The sequence below is a fragment of the Cervus elaphus genome, chromosome 15 (genome assembly GCF_910594005.1).
Source record: "Cervus elaphus chromosome 15, mCerEla1.1, whole genome shotgun sequence".
NCBI lineage: Eukaryota > Metazoa > Chordata > Mammalia > Artiodactyla > Cervidae > Cervus > Cervus elaphus.
The window spans coordinates 40527249-40547834 of NC_057829.1; the positions used below are offsets into that span (position 1 = coordinate 40527249).

Genomic DNA, 20586 nt, shown 5'->3' on the forward strand with positions numbered 1-20586 from the left:
AGTTTCTGAGTAGGGAATTCTTCCTGAGCACTCATGTGCTAAGCACTGTGCTAAGCTCTTATGGTTGTTCAATCGCTCAGTCATGTCCGAGTCTTTGCAATACCATGGACTGCAGCACGCCAGGCTTCCCTGTCCTTCACTATCTCCCAGAATATGTTCAAACTCACGTCCATTGATTTGGTGATGTCAACTAAGCCCTTGGCATGTATGAATGCATTTAATCCACACATCAAGCACACCAAGTAGGAACGATTACTTTATTCCCATTAGACAGATGAGGAAACCACTGCAGAGAGAGGTTGAGTGACAGTGTCACACAGCTATAGAGGCAGAGCCAGGATTCAACTGAGGCAGACTGCTCCCAAGTCCATGCTCCTAACCACTATACTCAAGGGTAATCCTGAGGAGGGACAAACAGTCAAAGCTCTCGTGCCAAGACTCTACCAAGCCCTATGCCAACACCCAACCCTGGGAAGGAAGAAAACTGACCACTACCACTCTTGGTTCCCACTCATGATTTGTTATTATCATACAGACCATTTGCCACATACCAGGAAGTCTGCCAGGGGTTTTAATCTGTAGCTCAGAAATTACCATCCCTGTTCCTTAGATGATAAAAAGGGAAGTCACCAAGGGCAATCAGTAGGAAGGAAGGATGGAAACCCTCACTCTTTTTTATTTACTTACTATTTTTGGTACTTGATAGAAAACATTAAAGGTATTAAACAAAAAACAGATCTCCCATCTTCGTACCAAGTCACTGTGTTTCCCTCCCTGACACAGCTCTCCCCATGACTGTATGCATACTCACACACACACACACGTGACCTTGCTTTTACCCAGAGCAATACTGACAACACTGTTCTCACTTTGCTACTGTGAGCTAACAGTACCATGTGTTGGAACTATGGCCTTAGTTCATTAGGAATCATAATTCCCCATTATGTATGTATCACAATATATTTAACCATTATGGTTGTTGACAGTAACTGTGGTCACCAGCAGTGCTCCAATAAACCCTTGTGCATTAAGTGAAGAGTCTACCTGTGGGGCTTGCTCCCCACAGCATTGCCACAAGGATCAAGAGGCTGTGAGCAGAGCCGTGATGACCTGGACTTCAGGAATCAGACTTAGCCAACCCCCTACTCACCAGCCACTCACTCACTTTTCTAAGTCAGAGTTTCCTCACCTGTGAAACAAGGGTGGTGTGAACCCACTTTGAAGGGTTGCTGTAAGGATGCCATGAGCTGGAGCACTTACGGTGTTTACAGGGTGCCCTGCTTGGAGTGAGGCTACAGAAACACGAACAGTGACTCACTGACACCTGGGCCACCTGGCCACCTGGGAAGTTCAGGCCCTGCCTCGGCGTCTGGGGTTTGTCCTCAGCTCATCCATGTGCATTACCTTCTTTCCTTTCAGAGAAAGCCAATGAGTCTGGACACAGGCAACAGAAAGACCAGAGCCCTCCAGAAAAGAAGACCCAAGTCTGTGCTCAGGTCTCTGGACTGGGTGTAATGAGTAGGATCCAGAGGCACAACCTGAGGAGGCACGCTATGGTTCCCAAGGATTTCTGGAGATTCTGTACTCATCAGTGAAGCCTCTAAAGCCTGCTCGACCCAGAGCTCCAGCCTCACCTTTGGCCACTGCCCACAATCCAGCCATATCTTTTCCCTCTCTGTTGCCCCCAGGCCTTCCAGCATGCTTTCCTTCTGCCTGGCACACTCTTCCTCCTATCTGCCCCCAGTGCCCTTTGCTTGCCTATTTCCTACTAGTCCTTTAGAGCCTTGCTTACATGCCACCTCCTTCAGGAAGCCCTCCTGAACCACCATGCCACACGCTGTGCAGTCACCACTAAGATAAGATCAGTTCCATGGCCACAGCAGAGTGGAGCAGTGTCAGGGAAGAATGTCAGGCCATAGCTGCAAGGAGAGATGGTCTAGCCATAGGGATCCAGGCATACTCAGAGCCAGGACCTAGCTGTGGACACTCAGGCTGGAGGGCAACATCTGCTCTCAGAGCAGAGAGGAAGGTTTCAGCAGGAGAATATCTTTATACCATTTGGATAGGGAAAGACCTCTTACATGAGATAGGAAATGGAGCTACTTGTCTAAAAGGTGAATAAATTTGATAAAAATACAGTATAGAACTTCTGTGAACTAAGACAACTAACTGAAAGAAGGCATTTAACATCCCTAACTTACAAAAGAAAAGACTCAATTTTATTTATTTATTTATTTTTTTTAAGACTCAATTTTAAAAATGGGCAAAAAGTTAAAACTACACATGGGTATTTAGGAGAGCAAACAAAAATAGTGCATAAAGATATGCTCAACTTCATCTTTTATCATGGCAATGTAAATTAAAATCACTGTGAGACATATTTCACATGAAAATCTTAAAACTAAAAGCAATACCAGGTGTTGGTGAGGTTGGGGAATTCTCATACATTGCAGATAGCAGTGAAAATAGGTAGAAATGCTTTGGAAAGTAATTTGGAATGATCTAACAAAGCAAAACATGCATAGGCCCAATAGTTAATGATATTTAATAAAGAAAGCAATCACAATCATCAATCAATTAAAAATAAATAAACATTTAAGAAAACAAAGCAATCACAAAAGTGTACAGTAGTTTAACTCTAGATATTTAAGATTCATGAAGAGGCCAAACTAGGCAATAAGTATTTTAGGATCCATACTTGTATGACAAACTATAAAGAAAAGCAAGGAGCTCATTAGAACACAATCAAGATACGGGTTAGGCCCCCTAGGTAGAAGACATGATACAATGAGGACACATAAAGCTCCTATACATTTTTTAAACTGGTCTGGGTTCATGGGAGTTCACTTCATTATCATTCTTTTAACTTGACATATACATTGTAAAAGTGTGCAACTTTTAACTTTTTAAAAATAATTTAAAAACAAGCACAAATAGGAGATGGACACACATTTAGAGCCCCAAGGTTTTGCTTCTGTGAAGTCCCTGCTGCCAACTCATCCCAGGCCTGCAAGCTGGTCCAAGAGGCTAAGAGGGAGCACCACACCGCAAAGATGCTATGGAGGAAGGAGCCCTGGGGTCTTAACTTCACATCCCAGCCCTATGCAACTTTAGCCAAGATACTCCAACCATCTGTTTCAACATCTAAAATGAGCACCTAGCAAAATAGTTGTGCATGGTAGGGACTCAGTGAATATTTGTTGAATGAATGAGTCAGTGGTTTCTAAGATCCCACCATAAATACATCCCTCATCCAAATGTGCTCACTGGGGAAAAATTGTGGCTGCAGCTTCTAGCACACCCTCCCCAAAACACACATGAATAGCCCAGAAATTGAAGTGGCAAGACAGAAAGTTCTCTCTTCTGTTCAATCCAAACTTTTGGTATTTTAATGTTACAGATTTTCTCTCCCAAATGTCAGCTTCTCTTTTATTTTTCCTTTCGCTGTCACAACAAGCATACAAGTATTTTCAATGGAATTTTACCAAATGGCACATCTTGTATTCTGTAAACCTTAAACATACAAACTCCTCTCCCACCACTCTGCCAAGTTCTGTTGTAGAACTTGCTTTTGCCTTTCTGACCCTTGACCCAGATGCCCAGTCCTCAGGCCCCACCCAGGGCAGGACATTCCTTGGTTTAAAGGGAGGCTGAGGGGCAAATGAGGAAGGATCAGTCCTTACACCTTGCAGTGGTAGGATCTTACACATGACATTTACCCAAGTGACTGACTGCACAAACCTAGGGCATGCCAAGTCCATTCCACACACCCCATCCTTGGCATCAACTCTGCCTGGCTGGTGATAAGAGAAGAAGGCTGGAGCCTTGCAAGCCCCAGATGACAGTAACAAGATGGTGCCATGGCTAAGTGCATGGGCATCAAAGTCAAAAGGAATCTCTCTGAGCCTCATGCTCCTCATCTGTAAAATGCAGCAATAATCCCACTTCAGAGAGTTACTGAATAGTTTAAATAAATTAATATATGTAAAGATACTTGCAGATCAGCATCAAAAAAACAAAGTTACTATATCCCAACCCACTTCTGTGTGACTTTGGAAGAAACGAAGCAGCCTTTACACTCAATTTGCTTTTTAATTGGGCTCATCGCAGCTAGTGCTACAGTGGTCGGGTGGAAGAAGGGCCCTGAGGGGTTGTGGAGGCACCATTTGTCTTGGACGTATCAGTAATGTAAATCTACTCACAGCCCTCAGACAGGCCGATGGCAGCCAAGCTGAGGAGCACTCACACTCTGAATTCTTGGGGATGCATCAAACAGCATGTGGGCCTCTACAGCCTTGGCTTACCTAACATATTAAAAATGGGCCAGAGATTTAACTGTGCACAAGGGGCAAGGTCAAAACAAGTCACAGGTGCTGGAATGGTTAATTTTTTATAGAGACTGTTTGGGGTAGAAACCTGGCTTCAAAAGTTGTCAAATCAGAAGGGTAATGGCCAGGCAAAGGCAGGAGGTTCTACATAGAACCCAATGAAAGAGCACTGGCCTCCAGGAAGGCTAATGCCAAATGGTCAGCACCTTGGACAGTGGCAGCCATGTGTAAGCAGCTCTGAGATGCTTGATTCACAGCCACCTCTAGCAAACAGGGCGGGTTGCTGCCAGTCCATCCCCACACCATGATGCTTCATGGAGCAATCACAGCGCTTTATGTTGCTGAGGCCATATGCTTCCTCAGAATCCTTCCCAACAAAGCAATCAAGGTTCGACCAATTGCCGGCAGTGGTCCACTGGAAGAAACCTATTGGTCACCCTGTGTGTTTATAAAATTACTAATAAAGGTCAGTCTGGTTGAAAACTAACTTCAACCCTACAAGAGACAGCAAAGGTCTCCATGTGACAAAAGAGGGGTACACCTTTTGGCTTGACTGGAGGGTCTGGATGGGAGAGGAGAGGGGCAAAGGAGTGTATCTACAGAATGAAACATCTGTTTCCTAGCTTACCTCAAAGGTCTTTCCTTGTCTTTCCCCCACATTTCTCCATTGTCTTATATTAAAATTTCTTGAAAGGTCCATGTTCTCATAAATGAGTTGGTTCATTCACAGAGAGACAATTTCTCAGGGCCTTCTCTGTGCCAGCCACCAGGCTGACATGGTCTCTCCAACTCCTCCCCAAAGTCAGGGATTGAGCGAGGGTGGAAGGGAGAAGCCAGGCCCTGGACAGAGTCCAGTTCAAGCACCTGGAGCCTCTGGCCACCTTTGTCCCCATCACCCCCCTCATCTTAATTTCAGTACAGTGACTGTTTGCTTTTCAATTCCTTCTGGAAGACTCCAGACAGCATATTTGCTTAAGAGCTGAGGACAACATTCCAGTCTTAGAGAAGCAGAGTATTTAGGCAAATGCAAACATATGCTGCTTTCTCTTCTTAGTTACAGTCTTGGCAAAGGGATTATTCCACAAAGAGAGGAAAAAAGGACTTTCGAGGGTACACCCCATTCTACCCTGGCCCCAACTATGAGGCGCCAGCCCTCACCTTTAAAGATATAAGGTGAGTGGCTGTGGTTATAAAAGGGTAGCGTGGGGGTACTTGTGAGGGACTGCTCTGAATCTGACTGTCGTGGGCACATGAATCCACACGTGACAAAACTGCACACACAGTGAATACACACACCCAAGTGCATGTAAACTGGTGAATATGAGCAAGGCCTATGGATTGTGTCAAGATGAAATCCTGCTTGTGGTATGCTATGACAGTTAGGCAAGATTTTGGAGCACACAGGATCTCTGAATTATTTCTCATAACTGTATGTAAGTCTCAATTATCTCAGAATAAAAAATAAACAGGTTTTTTAAACATATAAATTTTTTTTTTATAAAAAGGTTTTATTTTTAAACCATTTATCTTGGGACTAGAACTGGTCTCCGTTTACACAAAGCAGCCATAGAAAAGCTGAAGCTATCTCTTCAAAGCCCATTTTTCTAGTTTCCTAACAAGAAAATTATGGGGTTTTTTTTTTCATACAGTAGGCCTTCAAAGAATCCATATCCAGCCATGCCCTGTGTCCCCAGACCCACACGATCCCCACCTGGTCCATGACATTAAGGATGTCCTTCTCCCTGACCTTTGCCCCAGCCTGAACCCCTGAAACTAAGGGCAGATCAGCGTGGAGGGAGGCAAGGAGCTGGGGAGGCTGGGAGAGCATCCAGAGAGAGGGTGACACTCTGCAGAGGAGGCTTCCGGGAGGACCCATGCTGGCCGGCCTCCACCACTGCTGCCTGCGTGCAGCCGTTCGGATCTCTGCCAGCAGTTTATTAATATTTTATTGAAAACTCAAAGATGATTCAAACTTCAGCTGTCATGATAAGGTGTTGTTGCTAGGCAACTTTAGTGCCTATCTACAGATCTGTTTTCAGATCTCATCCCCTACTCACGAAGCTCAAGGTTGGGTCCTACCACCCAGACACCCACTCGGTTCAGACCACCAACCGCCGTCCACACCCAGCCCTCTCCAAAGGGCTCAGCCTCCACGAGCGAAGGGCCAGCTCGCAGGTCTCCCAGTGTCTGGCGGCGCCCCCACCGGAGCCCCAGAGCAGCCCCGGCCCCCAACTCACCATACTCGCTGTCGTAGAACATGACAAACTTCTGCCAGCGCAGCTCTGTCACCAGCCTGAGCATGACGTCATTGAGGCGCACAGGCGGTCTGGAGGCCAGCGTGTAGGCCTCGCCATCGGGGCTGGGGTTCAGGTGGCAGGCGGTGCGCGGAGAGCCCCCTGGGTTGCGCTGGACAAAGAGATGTGGGATGTGCATGGCGTCTGTGAGGGACTGCAGGGCGTTGGCAGACGCACAACCGGTGGACGTGACCAAGGCCAAAATCCCCTGGGTCATGAGGTCACAGGCTGGAAAGAGAGGGGAGAGAGAGGAAGGGGTCAGCATGGGGGTGATGCTGCCCTGGCTTCAATTTGCACAGCTCACACTGGGAAGCTCATTCCTGGGGTTCCAAGAAACACCATCTCCCTCCAGGGACCAAGAACACTGTCAGGCCAGCCCAGAGGCTCTCACAGGCACAGTCTGTGATGCCCTAGTGACGCTGCCAACTAGATACTCTTGTGTCCAGTCAATAGATGAGAAAACAGAGGTGAAGAGAGGCAAAATCATTCATCCTAGGCTACTCAAGCAGCGAGAGTAGAACAGGGCTCCTACCCACATCTGCCTGAGACACTCAGCATGCTACTATATTAGCCATCCGGTTTCCCGCTTGGGCTGTGAGCCTCTTAAGAGCCATGAGCTCATTTTGTTGATCCTTGTATCCCCAAGGCCAAGCCACAGGCCAAGAATGTACTGTATACTCTACAATTGTTGGCTGAACTGAGCTGATTGGGGCTGAAGGGAATGAATTTCATTGGAAAGCCAGGGAGACACTTAGCCCCGAAGACCCAGATTGTAGGCAACGAATCCCAGAAGCCCTCAGTCTCCTGGCCAAGTCCACTTGATTCATACCATAAAAATACTGGGTCAAACCCCCGGGGAGTGTTGGTTCCAGAAGACCAGGATTATTTAAAAGCTACTTGACAATAACAAAGGTAGAGGCTCCCACAGCTGGGGTACTGACTGCAGGTGAGGAGGAGGAACACGATCAGATGTCAGCTGCCATTTCTAGGGTGGAGACACTTAGGGATTGCCTTCTGAAGTCATCTAGTCACCATGAGTTCCAGTAACCCCTTTTAGCCACACTCTTAACACCTTTTTGGAACATCTGGCCAATTAATAGAATGATGCACCTCCCAACACTGCAACCCACTGCACCAGTTTTGAAGCAAACATTTATTAATAATGCTTTATGTGACGGCAGGAATGTGGGAAAGCAGATGCAGTTTCAAAACACAGCCTGTGGATGTCAGCAGGCCATCTGCTGCAGACGGCAGACTTTTGAACAACTTTGACAATGCCGTTCTTTCAGTTGAGAGCACTTGGGTTTATGTAATGCCTCAGACCAGACTGGGAGAAGGAGATGAAGACCAAGGAGAGGAACCCCAAGGAGTAAGGCGGAGGGAGGCTGGGAAGCTGTGGGAAGAGGAAGACACCCCCAAGCTTTCCAACACCAAAGGCCAGCGGCTCCCCATGCAGGGACAATCACCTTGCACATTCATGGGCTTCAGCAGGAGGACAATTTGACTGCCCACAGCTCTTCCTGTGGAACCCTCAGCCTTCAACACAAGGCAGAAAAAGGGGGTGGTTAAATGAGAGATTCTAAAAAAAAAAAAAAATGAGAGATTCTCTGCAGTCCCTACTGAAGATCACACAGCCACCTAAATGCTCTGGACCCTCACATTCAGGCTCCACATGGCCAAGCTCACTCCTGAATTGTAATCCAATCGTGCCATGCTTCTGTTTAAAGCCCTTGGTGGCTACCAAGAGCCTTGGGCAGGGAGTCAAACTCCTTAGGGCAGTCTTGCAGGCTCCCCAGTGCCTGCAGCCTCAGGTTCCTCCTACCGCCCTGGCCCACCATCCACCTTTCATTGTCCCCTGGAACCCATCACACTTCCTTTTGCCTTCTGAACCTTGACATCACTCTTGCTTCAAGACTCAGACTCTACACCCCCAGACTGGCTAGGGACCCTTTGTCATGCGCTTCATTTGCATCCCACACTTCCCCTCTCACAACACTGAACTTTGTCTCTCTCTCTGCCACTTGACCTCAGGTTCCAGGGGAACAAAGGTCACGCCCTTCTGCTCACCATCCTCATCCAGGGTCACAATGTGTCTGCCCGCACACAGCAGTCAGTAAAAACTCGTACAATAATACCATAATCCTTGACATTTTCATGCCCTCTGGTCAATAATGTCACTTTGGGCACCTACCCAAACTATAATATAAAAATAACTTTAGGAAATACCCTGGCGGTCCAGTGGTTAAGACTTTGCTTTCCAATAGAGGGTGCAGGTTCAATCCCTGGCCAGGGAACTAAGATCCCACATGCCACAGGGCCAAAAAAACAAAACATAAAGCAGAAGTAATACATAACAGACCCAATAAAGACTTTAAAAATGGTCCACATCAAAAAAAAAAATCTTAAGAAAAAAAATGGCTTTAGATCCAAAAACATTCAAAGGATACTTATCCAGATTCTTGATATATTGCCAACGATCTAAAAGATGCAAATAGGTGAATGACACAAAAGTGTTCCACTTGTTGAAAGCATACCCAACCTTTAAAACTATTTATGAAGATACTACAGTAACATGGAAAAGTACCTGTCATTAAAAAGTTATGTGACAGTCACACAAAATTGTATGTATTTTATGATATCAATCAAATAAAACTTAACATGCATGAAAGAAAGACCAGAAGGAAATATTGCAAAACGCTCAAAGTGACCGCACTTTAGGTGAAGCTTCAATGTGGTTTTCCTTTTTTTCTATATTTTGCCAAAATCTCAGGTTGTGAACAGATAATTCTTTTACAAAAGGAAAATAATCCTTCAGTAATGGATAAGTAAGAAGCTCCAGGAGGAGGGACTATTTTGTAAGAAATTTGCTCTGTGCTGAATACTCCGTCGAGTCCTCTCTATATGTGAGTTCACATTATTCTCATGACATCCCGGTACAGCAGGCATCACTGTGTCTATTTTCCAGATAACAAGTTGTGAAGCCGCACTACTGATAAGGGCCGGACTGAGATGCCTTCCTGTCTAAAAATGCTTCTGCGGGGTGACTGTGACAAAACCAGAGCATGACATTTTATACTCGCCAGGATTACAACAATTTCTACAATTAGGTAAAAAGCATACTTATGAAAAAGACAAGAGAAAACACTAAAAGCCGAAGTCTGTGATGATAATCGGATTTTTCTTTCTTCTCTTATACATATTCTCTTTAATGCCAATAACACTGCATTGAAACTTCTTAGAAGTAATCTTGCAAAATTCACCACATATCACCAGGGTGGAAAGTTGCCCAGGAACTCAAGTCTTTGGTCCTACCCAGGACACCCACTGCACCATCACTGGGTCTCAGCTCTCTGTCGTGCACCCCCACCCGGCTCCCTCTCAGGTCATTGCCTGACTTCTGATGGCAAGCGCCCCTCCCCACCCCCACCGGTGCCTGTTCTACATGTACTGTGTTATTAAGTCACTGAACCCCCCTGAGGCTCAGCTTCTCCATCTGAGCCCACATCCTCTGCTCCCACGTGGATGGACTTGTTTCTTTCCTCCTATGTGTTTCATGCACACACTCAGCACACCCTCTAAGCACAAAGCCCTGCAATGAGCACTGAGGCCAGGGTGAAAACAGGACACACACAGGCCCCATCTGAGGAGCTTAGGATCTACCAGGGAGCTGGACCTCACAATTCAGCCTGGGAGGAAGGAGAAGGGAAGGTCCCTGGGACCCAGAGGAGGGTGAATTCATGTGGGGTTAGCATCAGAGCCTCAAAGGAAGAAAAGGATTTAGAGCAGGAGAGACGGGGGAAGCAGGGTGAGTGAGGGGTGCAGTATGACACAGACACAGGGGCTGGGTGGCAGGAACGCACTCAGACAGCAGGTCCCATGCCCCAGTCCCAGTGGCAGCCACAGACACCAGCTTCTGGGCTGGGCCTGGGCTCCCCAGGGCAGCAGAAGGAGCACTGGAATATCACAAAGTTCTGCTCTGGGCTCCCGCAATCGGCAGCTGTGTGACCACGGGCATGCCTCCTTCCTGAACCCCTGTTGTCTATTAATTCAGGATACAAATCACAGCAGAGCTATGGGAGTTCTGACTTATAATGTGGACCACAGTGCCAATCCCATGCTGGGCCCAAGAAAGATGCTAAACACATGTCAGTCTCCTGCCCCTCTCCTTGAGCATCCCTACCTCTCTATCAATATCCCCACCCAAATCATGTCCAGGAGCCCAAGAAATAGGAGTTTACAACAGAGAATGACCTCATTCCTGCTGCTGACCAGCCCTTCCCTCGGAGGTGGGCACCCTGACCCACCCCAGTACAGCTACCTGCAATAGCACTGAAATCCCTCAAGGCCCCCACCTCCTCCATGAACAGGGTGGGTAATTAAGGGTGCAAGCCTCTCCTAGGCGCTAATGGAGAGGCCTAATACAAGTCAATTTCTAATCTGCTGTGAATGGCCTGCTAATTGGGGCTCTGTTGAAATGATGGTTATTTAGAGGCTCCTAACATAAAAATAATAAGATCAAAATATATCAGATCAAAGCTACACCAGCTATTAGCGTCCACAAGGTTATGGAATGTCCTCATTCCTAGGACAGGGTATCACACAATTCACACCCCGCTTGGGGAGAGAGACACTGAAGCCCAGTGCCACGTCCTTGGCCCTGTCATATCCATGCTGTGGGACTTTGAATGAGGGAGGGGCTGACCCTCTCTTGGCCTCCGAGTCTTTGTTTTTTCTGTCAAAGAAAAATGATGGCATCCACTTCACAGAGCTGTTGTGCACAATCTCTGAAAGGCCTTTGTATGTGAAGAGCCATTTGGCACTGGCTGGTGCATAGTAGGAGTGGAGAAGTCACTCTGTCTCCAGCTTAGAGGTGTTTTGCAGCTCGCTAGAAGATAACAGCCTTTGTTATAATTCTTTGCCTGCAATAGCATATGGTCATAAAGCTGATCTCCCTCTTGATAATAACAATGCAGGCTTGATGGACTGATAAGAGCTCCCCAAGAATGGCTCATCAGCTGGGGAAGTAAGTAGTAAAGATGAATGTAATGAGGAGCTCTGAGTCCCCTTAAGCTGAGCTCGGTGGCCTAGGAGAACAGAGGTCTCTGGGACATATGATGGATTCCCAGAAATCAAGAAGAAGCAGGCCGTTCAAACTCAGGGTTGGATCTAGACAAGAGGATCCAGGAGCTCAGCCAGCCTTCCCAGACAGCCCCACCATTACATCCCTGCCAGCTTCCCCAGAGGTGCCAGCATCCTGCTGATTCATGATTCTCCAGACACACAACTCTCAGGGTAGGAGGCACCAGGCGTAGCACAGGCCCCTCCATAGGGCAAGCAGGATCTCCCTCCTTCTTATCCCAGATGAGCTTTCTGATCCCCTGGTGAGAAAACTGAAGCACAGACAGGGCTGATCACTTGACTAGGGTCATACAGCTAGAGAGTGAATGGCAACAAGAACATCAGAACCAGATCACCAGGTACCTCTACAGCCAGTCCCTGGAAGAGATGGTGGCCAGCAGAGGACAAAACCCAGGCTTCCATGACTGACTCTACCGGCCCTTCCCTGGGTGGAAACTCCTGGGGCAGTTGCACTCTCAACACAGGCCCCAGAGAAGGAGGCAGCAAGCAAGAACAAGGCCTCCTTCTGCTACAGGCAAATGCTTGGCTCATCAAGTCACTCGGGGGCCTTAAGTAGGCACTGGAGATAAGAGAGGTGCCCCTGACCACTACTGATTCACACCCAGCCTTCTCCATCCCCATGGGAACTCCTGGAAAATTTTCAGGCCAAGACTGGGAGAAGCAATGCCCCAGGAGGCTTGTGCTGGAAGAGATACACAATTGCTGGTGCTGACGCCTGATAGTGATGCTAGCCACAGCCACTCCAGCCCTTTTCTCCACCACATGCCCTGAATGCATGGTGCCCTGGGCACATGCACACCTGCTCCTCCTGGAAGATGTGGCGTGGTCTCCAAGTAGAGGAGACCCACCGTGCGGCACAGGCTTCTCTGAGGCTGCAAAGCCTCCCCATCCCATGGGCTAACTGGCCTCTGGGTAGCCCTTTAAAGAAGGACAGGACTTCTCCTGATGGACAAGGCAAGAGAGGGCACTCTGCCTGCATGGAAGCAGCCTGGTAGAGATGCCCTCATATCAGAGGGGGCCTGGCAAGGCTCTTGGTAATAGCAGGCAACCGAAGGGAGGGCCAGGCTGTGGGCAGCCCTGGGCTCAGCTCAGCTCTGCCCTCCAGAAATAATGATCTCTCTCTGACCAGGCCCAGCAGGCCAGTCCCCGGCCATCCAGCACCTCTGCCTATCCCACAACCTGGGCTCCAGTTATAACCTCACTACTTCAATCATTCACAGCCAGGAGCACACACCCTCCCCTGAGCCCCCCTCATTATCTGTGCCCTTCCTTTCCTCCTTTCAGCTGGCACAGTCTTTATTAATATTTGAATTCTGGTGGCTAATGCTTTAAATTAAGGTCGCGTTTATAAATACTTTATGGTCGATGAATAATTGACCAAATTTAGTATTGTCATAACTCATAGTAAATTATTGATCCATGAAGAATAAATATTTTTCATGTTTTATTAAGACATTTAAAAGGTAAACAAAACCATGGAATAGGGTGGGGGGAAACGGGTGGCAGTACCATACCAAGGAGAGCGCTAAGAGCTCAAGCCCAGTGGGGCCTTGACCCCATCGCCACTCGCCATCGACAGGCCCCCAAAGGGGAGGGTCACCCGGGCCCCTCAACCCTCCTGAGCACAGGACAGACTTGACAAGCATCTTGTCCTGCCAACCTTTTGCTTAAGTAACTATCCTACCAGCATCCTCCTGCCTTCACTCCTGACTCCTTGCTCTGTCCATCTATCGTTATGGTCATTCTGCTGCAAATTCCCTCTCTCTGCTCTCTCTCCTAATGCAGGATGGCTGGTGAAATCCTAATCCAGGGTCAGCCATGGTGTGTCCACCTGCCCACCTACTTCTCCATGTCTGTGAGAGTCAGAGAGACCACACCCCCAGCAAAGTGGGAACCCAAAGTGGGAAAGCAAGGTCACCAACCTCAAGAGGGCTCCACACCCACCATATTCACTTACACCCTCTCCACCACCTGCTTTGGTCGTTCTCCTGAAACCTTCCAGGATTCTCCCCCAAATTCAACTAATGACCTTGCTTCATTCTTCATAGATTAAAAATAGTAGCCAGCATCATAAGGAACTCATCCTACTTATCAGCAGATCTAAACACCTGTCTGTGTTTGTGCTAAAAGTTGAGGAAGGAACCTTCTCCCATCTTAGGCTGGTCCCTCCTTATGAGCTCTGGTTACTCCCACCACTTGCCTTCTCTGAGATCCAGACCCGGACCCCATCACTATGTCTTCTCTGTGGAATCATCATTATATTACTATATCTGACACAACCCTTTGAAAGTTATACCTCGGTTCTGTGGATAGTTCCTGTTATCGCTCCAGCCCAAAACCCTCGCTGGGCTCCTGACATCCAGGTAGGGGGTCTCCCCCAGTGGGTTCACTGGCAACTCACACTTGGTGTGTCAACACCGAGCTCTCTAGGGTGTGATCCTGCCCCTCCCGGTTGCTCCATCTCAGTAAAGGGGCACCCCCAGCCACCCACTTGTTCTTGAGCCTTCTCTCTCCCTGACCCTCTGCACCCAAGCCTTTACCAAGTCCTGATTGTCTTATCTTCAAAATACATCTTGGGTCTGTTGACTTTCCTCCCTCTCCACTGTTATCACCTTGCTCTAAACCACTATCACCTCCCCACTGGACGTCCACACACCCAACCTCCCCCAGATCCACACGCCATCCACTCTGCACACCACAGTGGACTGGCCCTCTGAAACAATAACCAGACAGTGCTGTCCCTGCTTAAATGTATCAGCTTCCAACTGCTCTTAAAACCAAGTCCACAACACCAACAGGGTCCTGCGCCATCCACACCCACGCCCTGTATTCCAGGTGCCGGTTTTCACGCAGTAACTCAGATTTTGCCCACTTGTGGGTCCCCTCACGTACACCCACCTTGGACTGCAATGCTCCTCTCAGTTCTGTCTGGCCATCTCTCCTCATCCTGTATTTTTGGGGGTAACTGTGATTCCGTCAAGAGAACTTCCCATGACCCCAATCCTCTCTCATGGTACTCTTCCTTCAGACTGCCCACTGATGTTTGCAATTGTGGACTGGTTCATGTGGCCGCTGTCAGTCATCCCATTCTCTGAGCCACAAGCCTGTGGCAGAAACACCTGCGCGTCGCTCATCCTCCTAGCCTCTGGCCCAGTGCCCAGCATGGCCTAACAGAGCAACAAACTGTTTAATACTCTCAACAACTCATAAGATTGGCACTATGGGTGTCCATATTTCACGGGTGAGGCAGAACTTTCAAACTTGGCAAAGTCCCCAGATGCTCGGGTCCTCCCCAGAGTAGAGCCACATCCTACAGTCTGGAGAAAGGGACTTTCTTAAAGCCAACCCTCCACTCTAAGGCAGGTTTCACCAAGAGCGTAGAGGGGGCCAGGGGACAGTGAGGAGGAGGTTGGCTGAACCTGAGGCCTGGCCTAGGCAGCAGCATCTGGGCAGGGGCCGCTCCTGGAGCCTCTCCAGGCTGGCGGCTCCTATGGCCCTCTGGCTTCATGGTCAGCCTAGCCCAAGGAAGTGAACAGGAGCAAGGCCAAAGGGTCCCACTGGGTGCTGGACTGGAGCCTGGAGCGGGTGTGCAGCTGGGGCAGGCAGGATGCACGGAACCAACCAGGAGGGGAGGTTAGGGGAGGGCCAGCGGTGCCATGCCTATCTCTGGGGCCCTATCCTATGCCAATTAATGAATCAAACTGATTCCCTGCTCCCGCAGATGCAAAACACAGGGAACACTGGGTGGGATCATGCTGGCTTATTTATAGCTCTCCGGCTCCTCGTTAATGACTTTTACTGCTCCGCCAATGGAACGCCAGGCTCCCGGACTGGGATTCACCGGAAGCCTCCACTATGGAAGTTAAATCAGGACAGTGATGAGCCCTGGGAGACCTGGAGAACCTCGAAAGCAGCCGAGCACTGGGCTGGCAGTGTGTGTGTTGTCGGGGCGGGGGGGGGGGCGGGGGGGGGGCGGGGGGGCGGGGCGGGGCGTGGAGCGGAGATGAGATTTCTGCAGCATCTTTGTTCCAAGCCCAGACATCTCTTCCTGGTCTCCCCTCATCCTGCATCTGTGCTTTCCCTTACTCATTTCTTTACCCCAAATCCTCTAATCATCGCTGTGTTGGGCCCTGAGCCAGGAGACATAGAAAGCCATGAAATGCAGTCCCCTTTCTTGGGAACCTTAGAAATTCAGCATAAAGTCAAATAATACATACTCAACAGAAGTGTGCTAGATGGAAGGAAAATGAATGGTTAATTTTGCCTAGCAAGGAGATGTCAGGGAAGAGTTCCATAGAGAAAGAGGCGTTTGGGATGGGTCTAAGGGGATGAGTAGGAGTTTGAAAGGCATAGTAGGGGCCAGGCACCATGTGGGCCCATCCAACTAATCACTGAGCCCCATAGCTTCCCAGGGAAGTGGGTTCTGCTACCCCATTCTAGACAGGAAGCACAGGAGCAGACACTCAAGGTTAGGGTGTTACCTGAAGCCACAGGGGAGCCTGGATTGTAACCCTGAGCTGTCTCTGACTGCAAAGTTAAGCACGTGAGCTCAGGAGGCAGGCAGGACCACTGCTATAGCTGTGTGCTCTCAAGCAATCACTTAACCTCTCCAAGACTCATTTCCTCACCTATAAATGGGTTAAGAACAGTCCCCACCTCTAGGGCTCTCATAAGGATTAAATGAGCACAGTGAGCCAGAGGTCACATTTGCATGTACATGGACAGGCCAAACCACGGGGCCTGCCCTGGGCTCTCCCCAGGTCCTCAGGCTGCCCAAGGCCAGTTCCGTGCCTGCCCTTCCCTCCTTCTGCATGTGCCAAGGCCATCCAGACACCAGGCACCAGCCTGGCACTCCTTCCCAGGCCTACTGGCCCTCTCAAATGGGGAACTGAGGCTCCATGGGGCTTCTGATTCTCCCTTTGCATCTCAACCTGTGTCTGACTTTCTAGAGCTCTCTCTGGCTATCTCTCTTATTCTGTTTCCCACTTTCTAAGTCTCAGCTCTCTGTCAGAAAGATAGAGAACGTGTTGTATGTGAATCTCATTCTATAGTTCAGGCCACCAGCCTATACCTTCTCTGCCTGTAGGACTGACCACCCAAGAGGGACTGAGCCCCCACATTTATGCCTTGGCACCTACTCTCCATCCATTGGAAGCTGACCCATGGATGCTCACCTGTCAGGCCCTCAGCTCTCCACACCAGGGGATTGGTGAGGCAAGTGCAAGTGTCACCTCAGGGCCAGGGCCCCTCTCAGGAAAATGGGGAGGCATAGCAACATCCTCATCCTGCCAAGCTCTAGTTCCGGGCTCCAGCCCCAAGACCTCATGCTAAGCCTGCCAGCAGGCTTCCAGAAGGCAGCCTCTGTGCTCCCAGGTACAAAGCAGGAGTCCCTGAGGCCAGGCTATGTCAGGCTCAAATCACTGCACCTGCATTCCCCTGCTAGAAATTCACATCGTTGTCACCTCCTCATCGTTCCAGACCAAGCGCTTCTTCCTCTCCAGGGGTCTCCTTCACCCAATCAGAACAGCACAAGCCTTGCCCCTGCTGTCTCCCTATCATATACATGATTACAGCTCAGTGTCACTGTTTGTTTTGGGGGTCTCTGTCACCTCTGGAATGAGCCCCGTAACACCTCTCTGTCCCTAGCACGCAGCTGGGGATGGATGGAGATGTCTCAGGGGAGCAGGCAACAACAGGGCAATGCTGCATGAACACAATGCTGGCCCTGACCTGCCGCCATCGATGGGGAATTCCCATGGCTGCTCTCACCAAGAAAACCTTAAGGCCATATTTTGTCACCATCCTAGGGGGCTGTCTCTAGGGTAAGGATCCACCGGGACCCCCACACACACCTCAGCTCCCCTCCAACATTCTGGGCAGGTCAGGCCTCAGTGAATCCAGCCCTCTGTGTCACTCCCTGGCCAGTCACCTGGTTGGACCCATGCTTGAAGCCCTCCCGAATGGCAGAGACAGCCACTCTCCAGGGTAGGGTGTCACTGCTGAACCCCAAGCTTCTGGGCTCTACTGGCCCAGAGGAGCCCCCAGTCCATCCTGTCGCCTTCCCGGGTTGCATGACTGGAGAGACACACCCAGGCTCCAGATGTGAGCCTTGAGCTCAACACTGCCAACTGCCAGATGTCCCTCAAACAAGGGGTTTGGGCTGCCTGACCCTCTTCCAGGGCTGCCCCTCCACAGTTCAGCCGCTTCCTCGCTTTGCCCTGCCTAGTTGCCAACCCCCCTTGGCTATCACCAGCCTCCATGCTTTGCAGCCAAACTCAGGAAGATAAGCAGTGAGGGGCAGCCCCCTCACACCTTCCTCACTCCTCATACACGGCTCCCCCACAGCCCTCAATAAATGGCACCCGGGGTGAGGACAGGAGGCAGGATGCTGGGTAACACCAGGGAGATGGTGGAGCTGGTTACACCACCTGCGTCCTGCCACGTTCTTCATGTCCTTGCCGTGGTCTTTGTGTGGGGAAGTCCAAACAGGCGGCAGTCCACACTTACTGTTCCAAACCCACAGCAGACTGTGAACAAAATGGTCGAGGGGAAGAGGCCCCACGAATTCCTGATGTGTCTCTTATACATGAACTACTCTCCATCCTGCCCTCTGATACCCTCCCAAGAGGCAGCAATCTAGAAACCCAAGCCACGTCCTGTCACCTTGCATCCAGGAGCCTGAGCTGGACACTTATCAGATGTCAGTGTCTAATCTTTTTTTAATGGGAGGAGGGCAGGGAGGGACGGGTCAAAGCAACCACATTACACAGAAGACATGAGAAGAAACCTCTGGCACAAAATACATCTTGAATCAATTCTAGGATGCTAATTCCATCCTCTTGGGAAGTCTGTTCATTCACTTATCAAGCACTTAGCACCCTCCTTTAAACTGAAACCCACATTAGTGCAGAGGACCTCCAGTGACACAGAGGACATCCAGGGACACACTGTCCAGCCCTCTGGGGCTAAAACAGAAAGAAATGAAGCACGATTTCCATCACAGAGAGATGAATGGTGCAACTGTGAAGGACAGGTTCTGGCGCTGAACTGTCTTGACTCTGCTCTTCTTATAGTTACATGTGACTTGGGCAAGTTACACCCTCTCTAGACCCCACATTAAAAAATGGAATTACAACACTGATTTCAAATATGATCAGTGCATCTAACCAAGCAAACCAGACAAAGACAACAGCAAAACACAGTGCCTACCTAGTGGGACACTAAGGAGAATCAAATGAGTCTGAACCCAAGAAGCCCCTTGGCCACCACCACCAAGTCCAGTTCACTGACCATCTTATTGCATGAGGAGTCAACTAAGACCAGAGGGAGAAGTGGCCCAGCTGGGTTCAAACCCAGATCAGGGTCAGTGGAGCGAGGCCTGGGCTGCTGGTTAGTGCTGGGCACGCCCAAGGCCAGCCTCGGCCCACCTGTGCACACGCCCAGCAGAGTGCCAGCTGCAGCTCTGCTGGTGAGGGGTGGGAGGGAGGGGAGCCAACACCCAGCCTGGGTGCCTGCCAAAGCCAACAGCTGCTTTGCTCCTTCACCCCAAGGCCCTGCACGCCCTTGAGTTCTAACAGCTCCTCATTACCCTAACAGCCATCACGACAACACCCAGCCTCTAAAATTGTAGAGACAGAGCCACTTTTAGAGAATGAGACTAAAGGAGGCAGCTGCCCCTGCTCCCAGTGGCCATGACTGAGGATCTTTCAAGAACAGAGAAGGGGATGGTGAGGGTGCCAGCCTGGCCCCCAGAGGCAGCCTTCCCAGCTGGACCAGCCCTGCAACCCGAAATAAAAGCAAAACCCTCAGGACATAGGCTGTGGCTTATGTGACCCTGCCATTCAGGCCAGCTCTGCTGACCGCAGGCCAGAGGACACCTCACTCCTGAGATATGCACGGGAGAGCCCAGCTGGTGCAGGGACATCACCCACCCCAGCTCCCAGGTGCTCTGAAGCAGACGCGGAGAAAGAAGCCAGAAATCCCTGGAGCCAGCAGGGATGAGAAGGGATCTTTGCCAGTGATAATGAAAATTTTCACAGTAGCAGATGCTTGCAGAAAATTAAAAAACAATACAACCAATTTCACAAACCAGAGAGGAACTTAAGAGAAACGTGGTCGGAGGGCTCGATGTTCCCACTGATACCTTTCTAGCCACAAGAACACTAGAAAGGAGCCAGGTCCTCCCCACCAGGTAATCAAATTGCCCCCGAGAGCCCACCCCAAATCTCTCCAAGCACTTACTATGTGCCCAGCTGGGGCCCATGCTGGGAACACAGAGATGATGCAGATCTGACCCCAGGTCCCAGAAACATCATCTGGAGGGGGACCCAGAACAGGGACCAGACGTGGCTCAGTGTCCATGGAAGGATGGCAGGCAGAAGGAGTATGGGTAGGTGGTCATGTGGCCTGGAGTGCAAAGGGTTTCACAAAGGGCAGAGCTAAAAATGCTGGGCCAAAACATGGATAAAGGGGGATCAAGAGAAAGAGGGCAACCAGGTTAGTGGCCTGGCAAGAGCCAAGGCCCACACATAGCTTTTGTGTGTGTGTGTTTGTTTTAATTGGATGATAATTACTTTACAATACTGTGATGGTTTTGCCATATATTAACATGAACCGGCCATAGGTGGATCTGCCAGGAATCAGCCACTCATGCTGGCATGAGGGGAACATGAGGAGGTAGGTTCACCATGGAGGTCTTGCCTGCTCTGCTGAGGGGCTCTGTTTTTATCACTTGAGCACCAGGGAGCCCTGGAGGGTCCTGAGCACAGGCAAGGCCTGCCTTTGGAAAAGAGGCCCAGGTGAGAACACAGCAAGAAGACAAGAGG

General features: G+C 49.6%; 1 protein-coding gene across 3 annotated transcripts in view; it reads right to left on the bottom strand.

The window, feature by feature from the left end:
* GRID1 (glutamate ionotropic receptor delta type subunit 1) overlaps positions 1 to 20586 on the bottom strand; it is a 680463-nt gene that overhangs the window by 529889 nt on the left and 129988 nt on the right. For all 3 annotated transcript variants that reach the window (XM_043925576.1, XM_043925575.1, XM_043925577.1), the window contains exon 3: positions 6566 to 6850. In XM_043925576.1, coding sequence (XP_043781511.1) covers positions 6566 to 6839 — 274 coding nt within the window. In that variant the 5' untranslated portion in view covers positions 6840 to 6850. The remainder of the gene's footprint in view (positions 1 to 6565; positions 6851 to 20586) is intronic.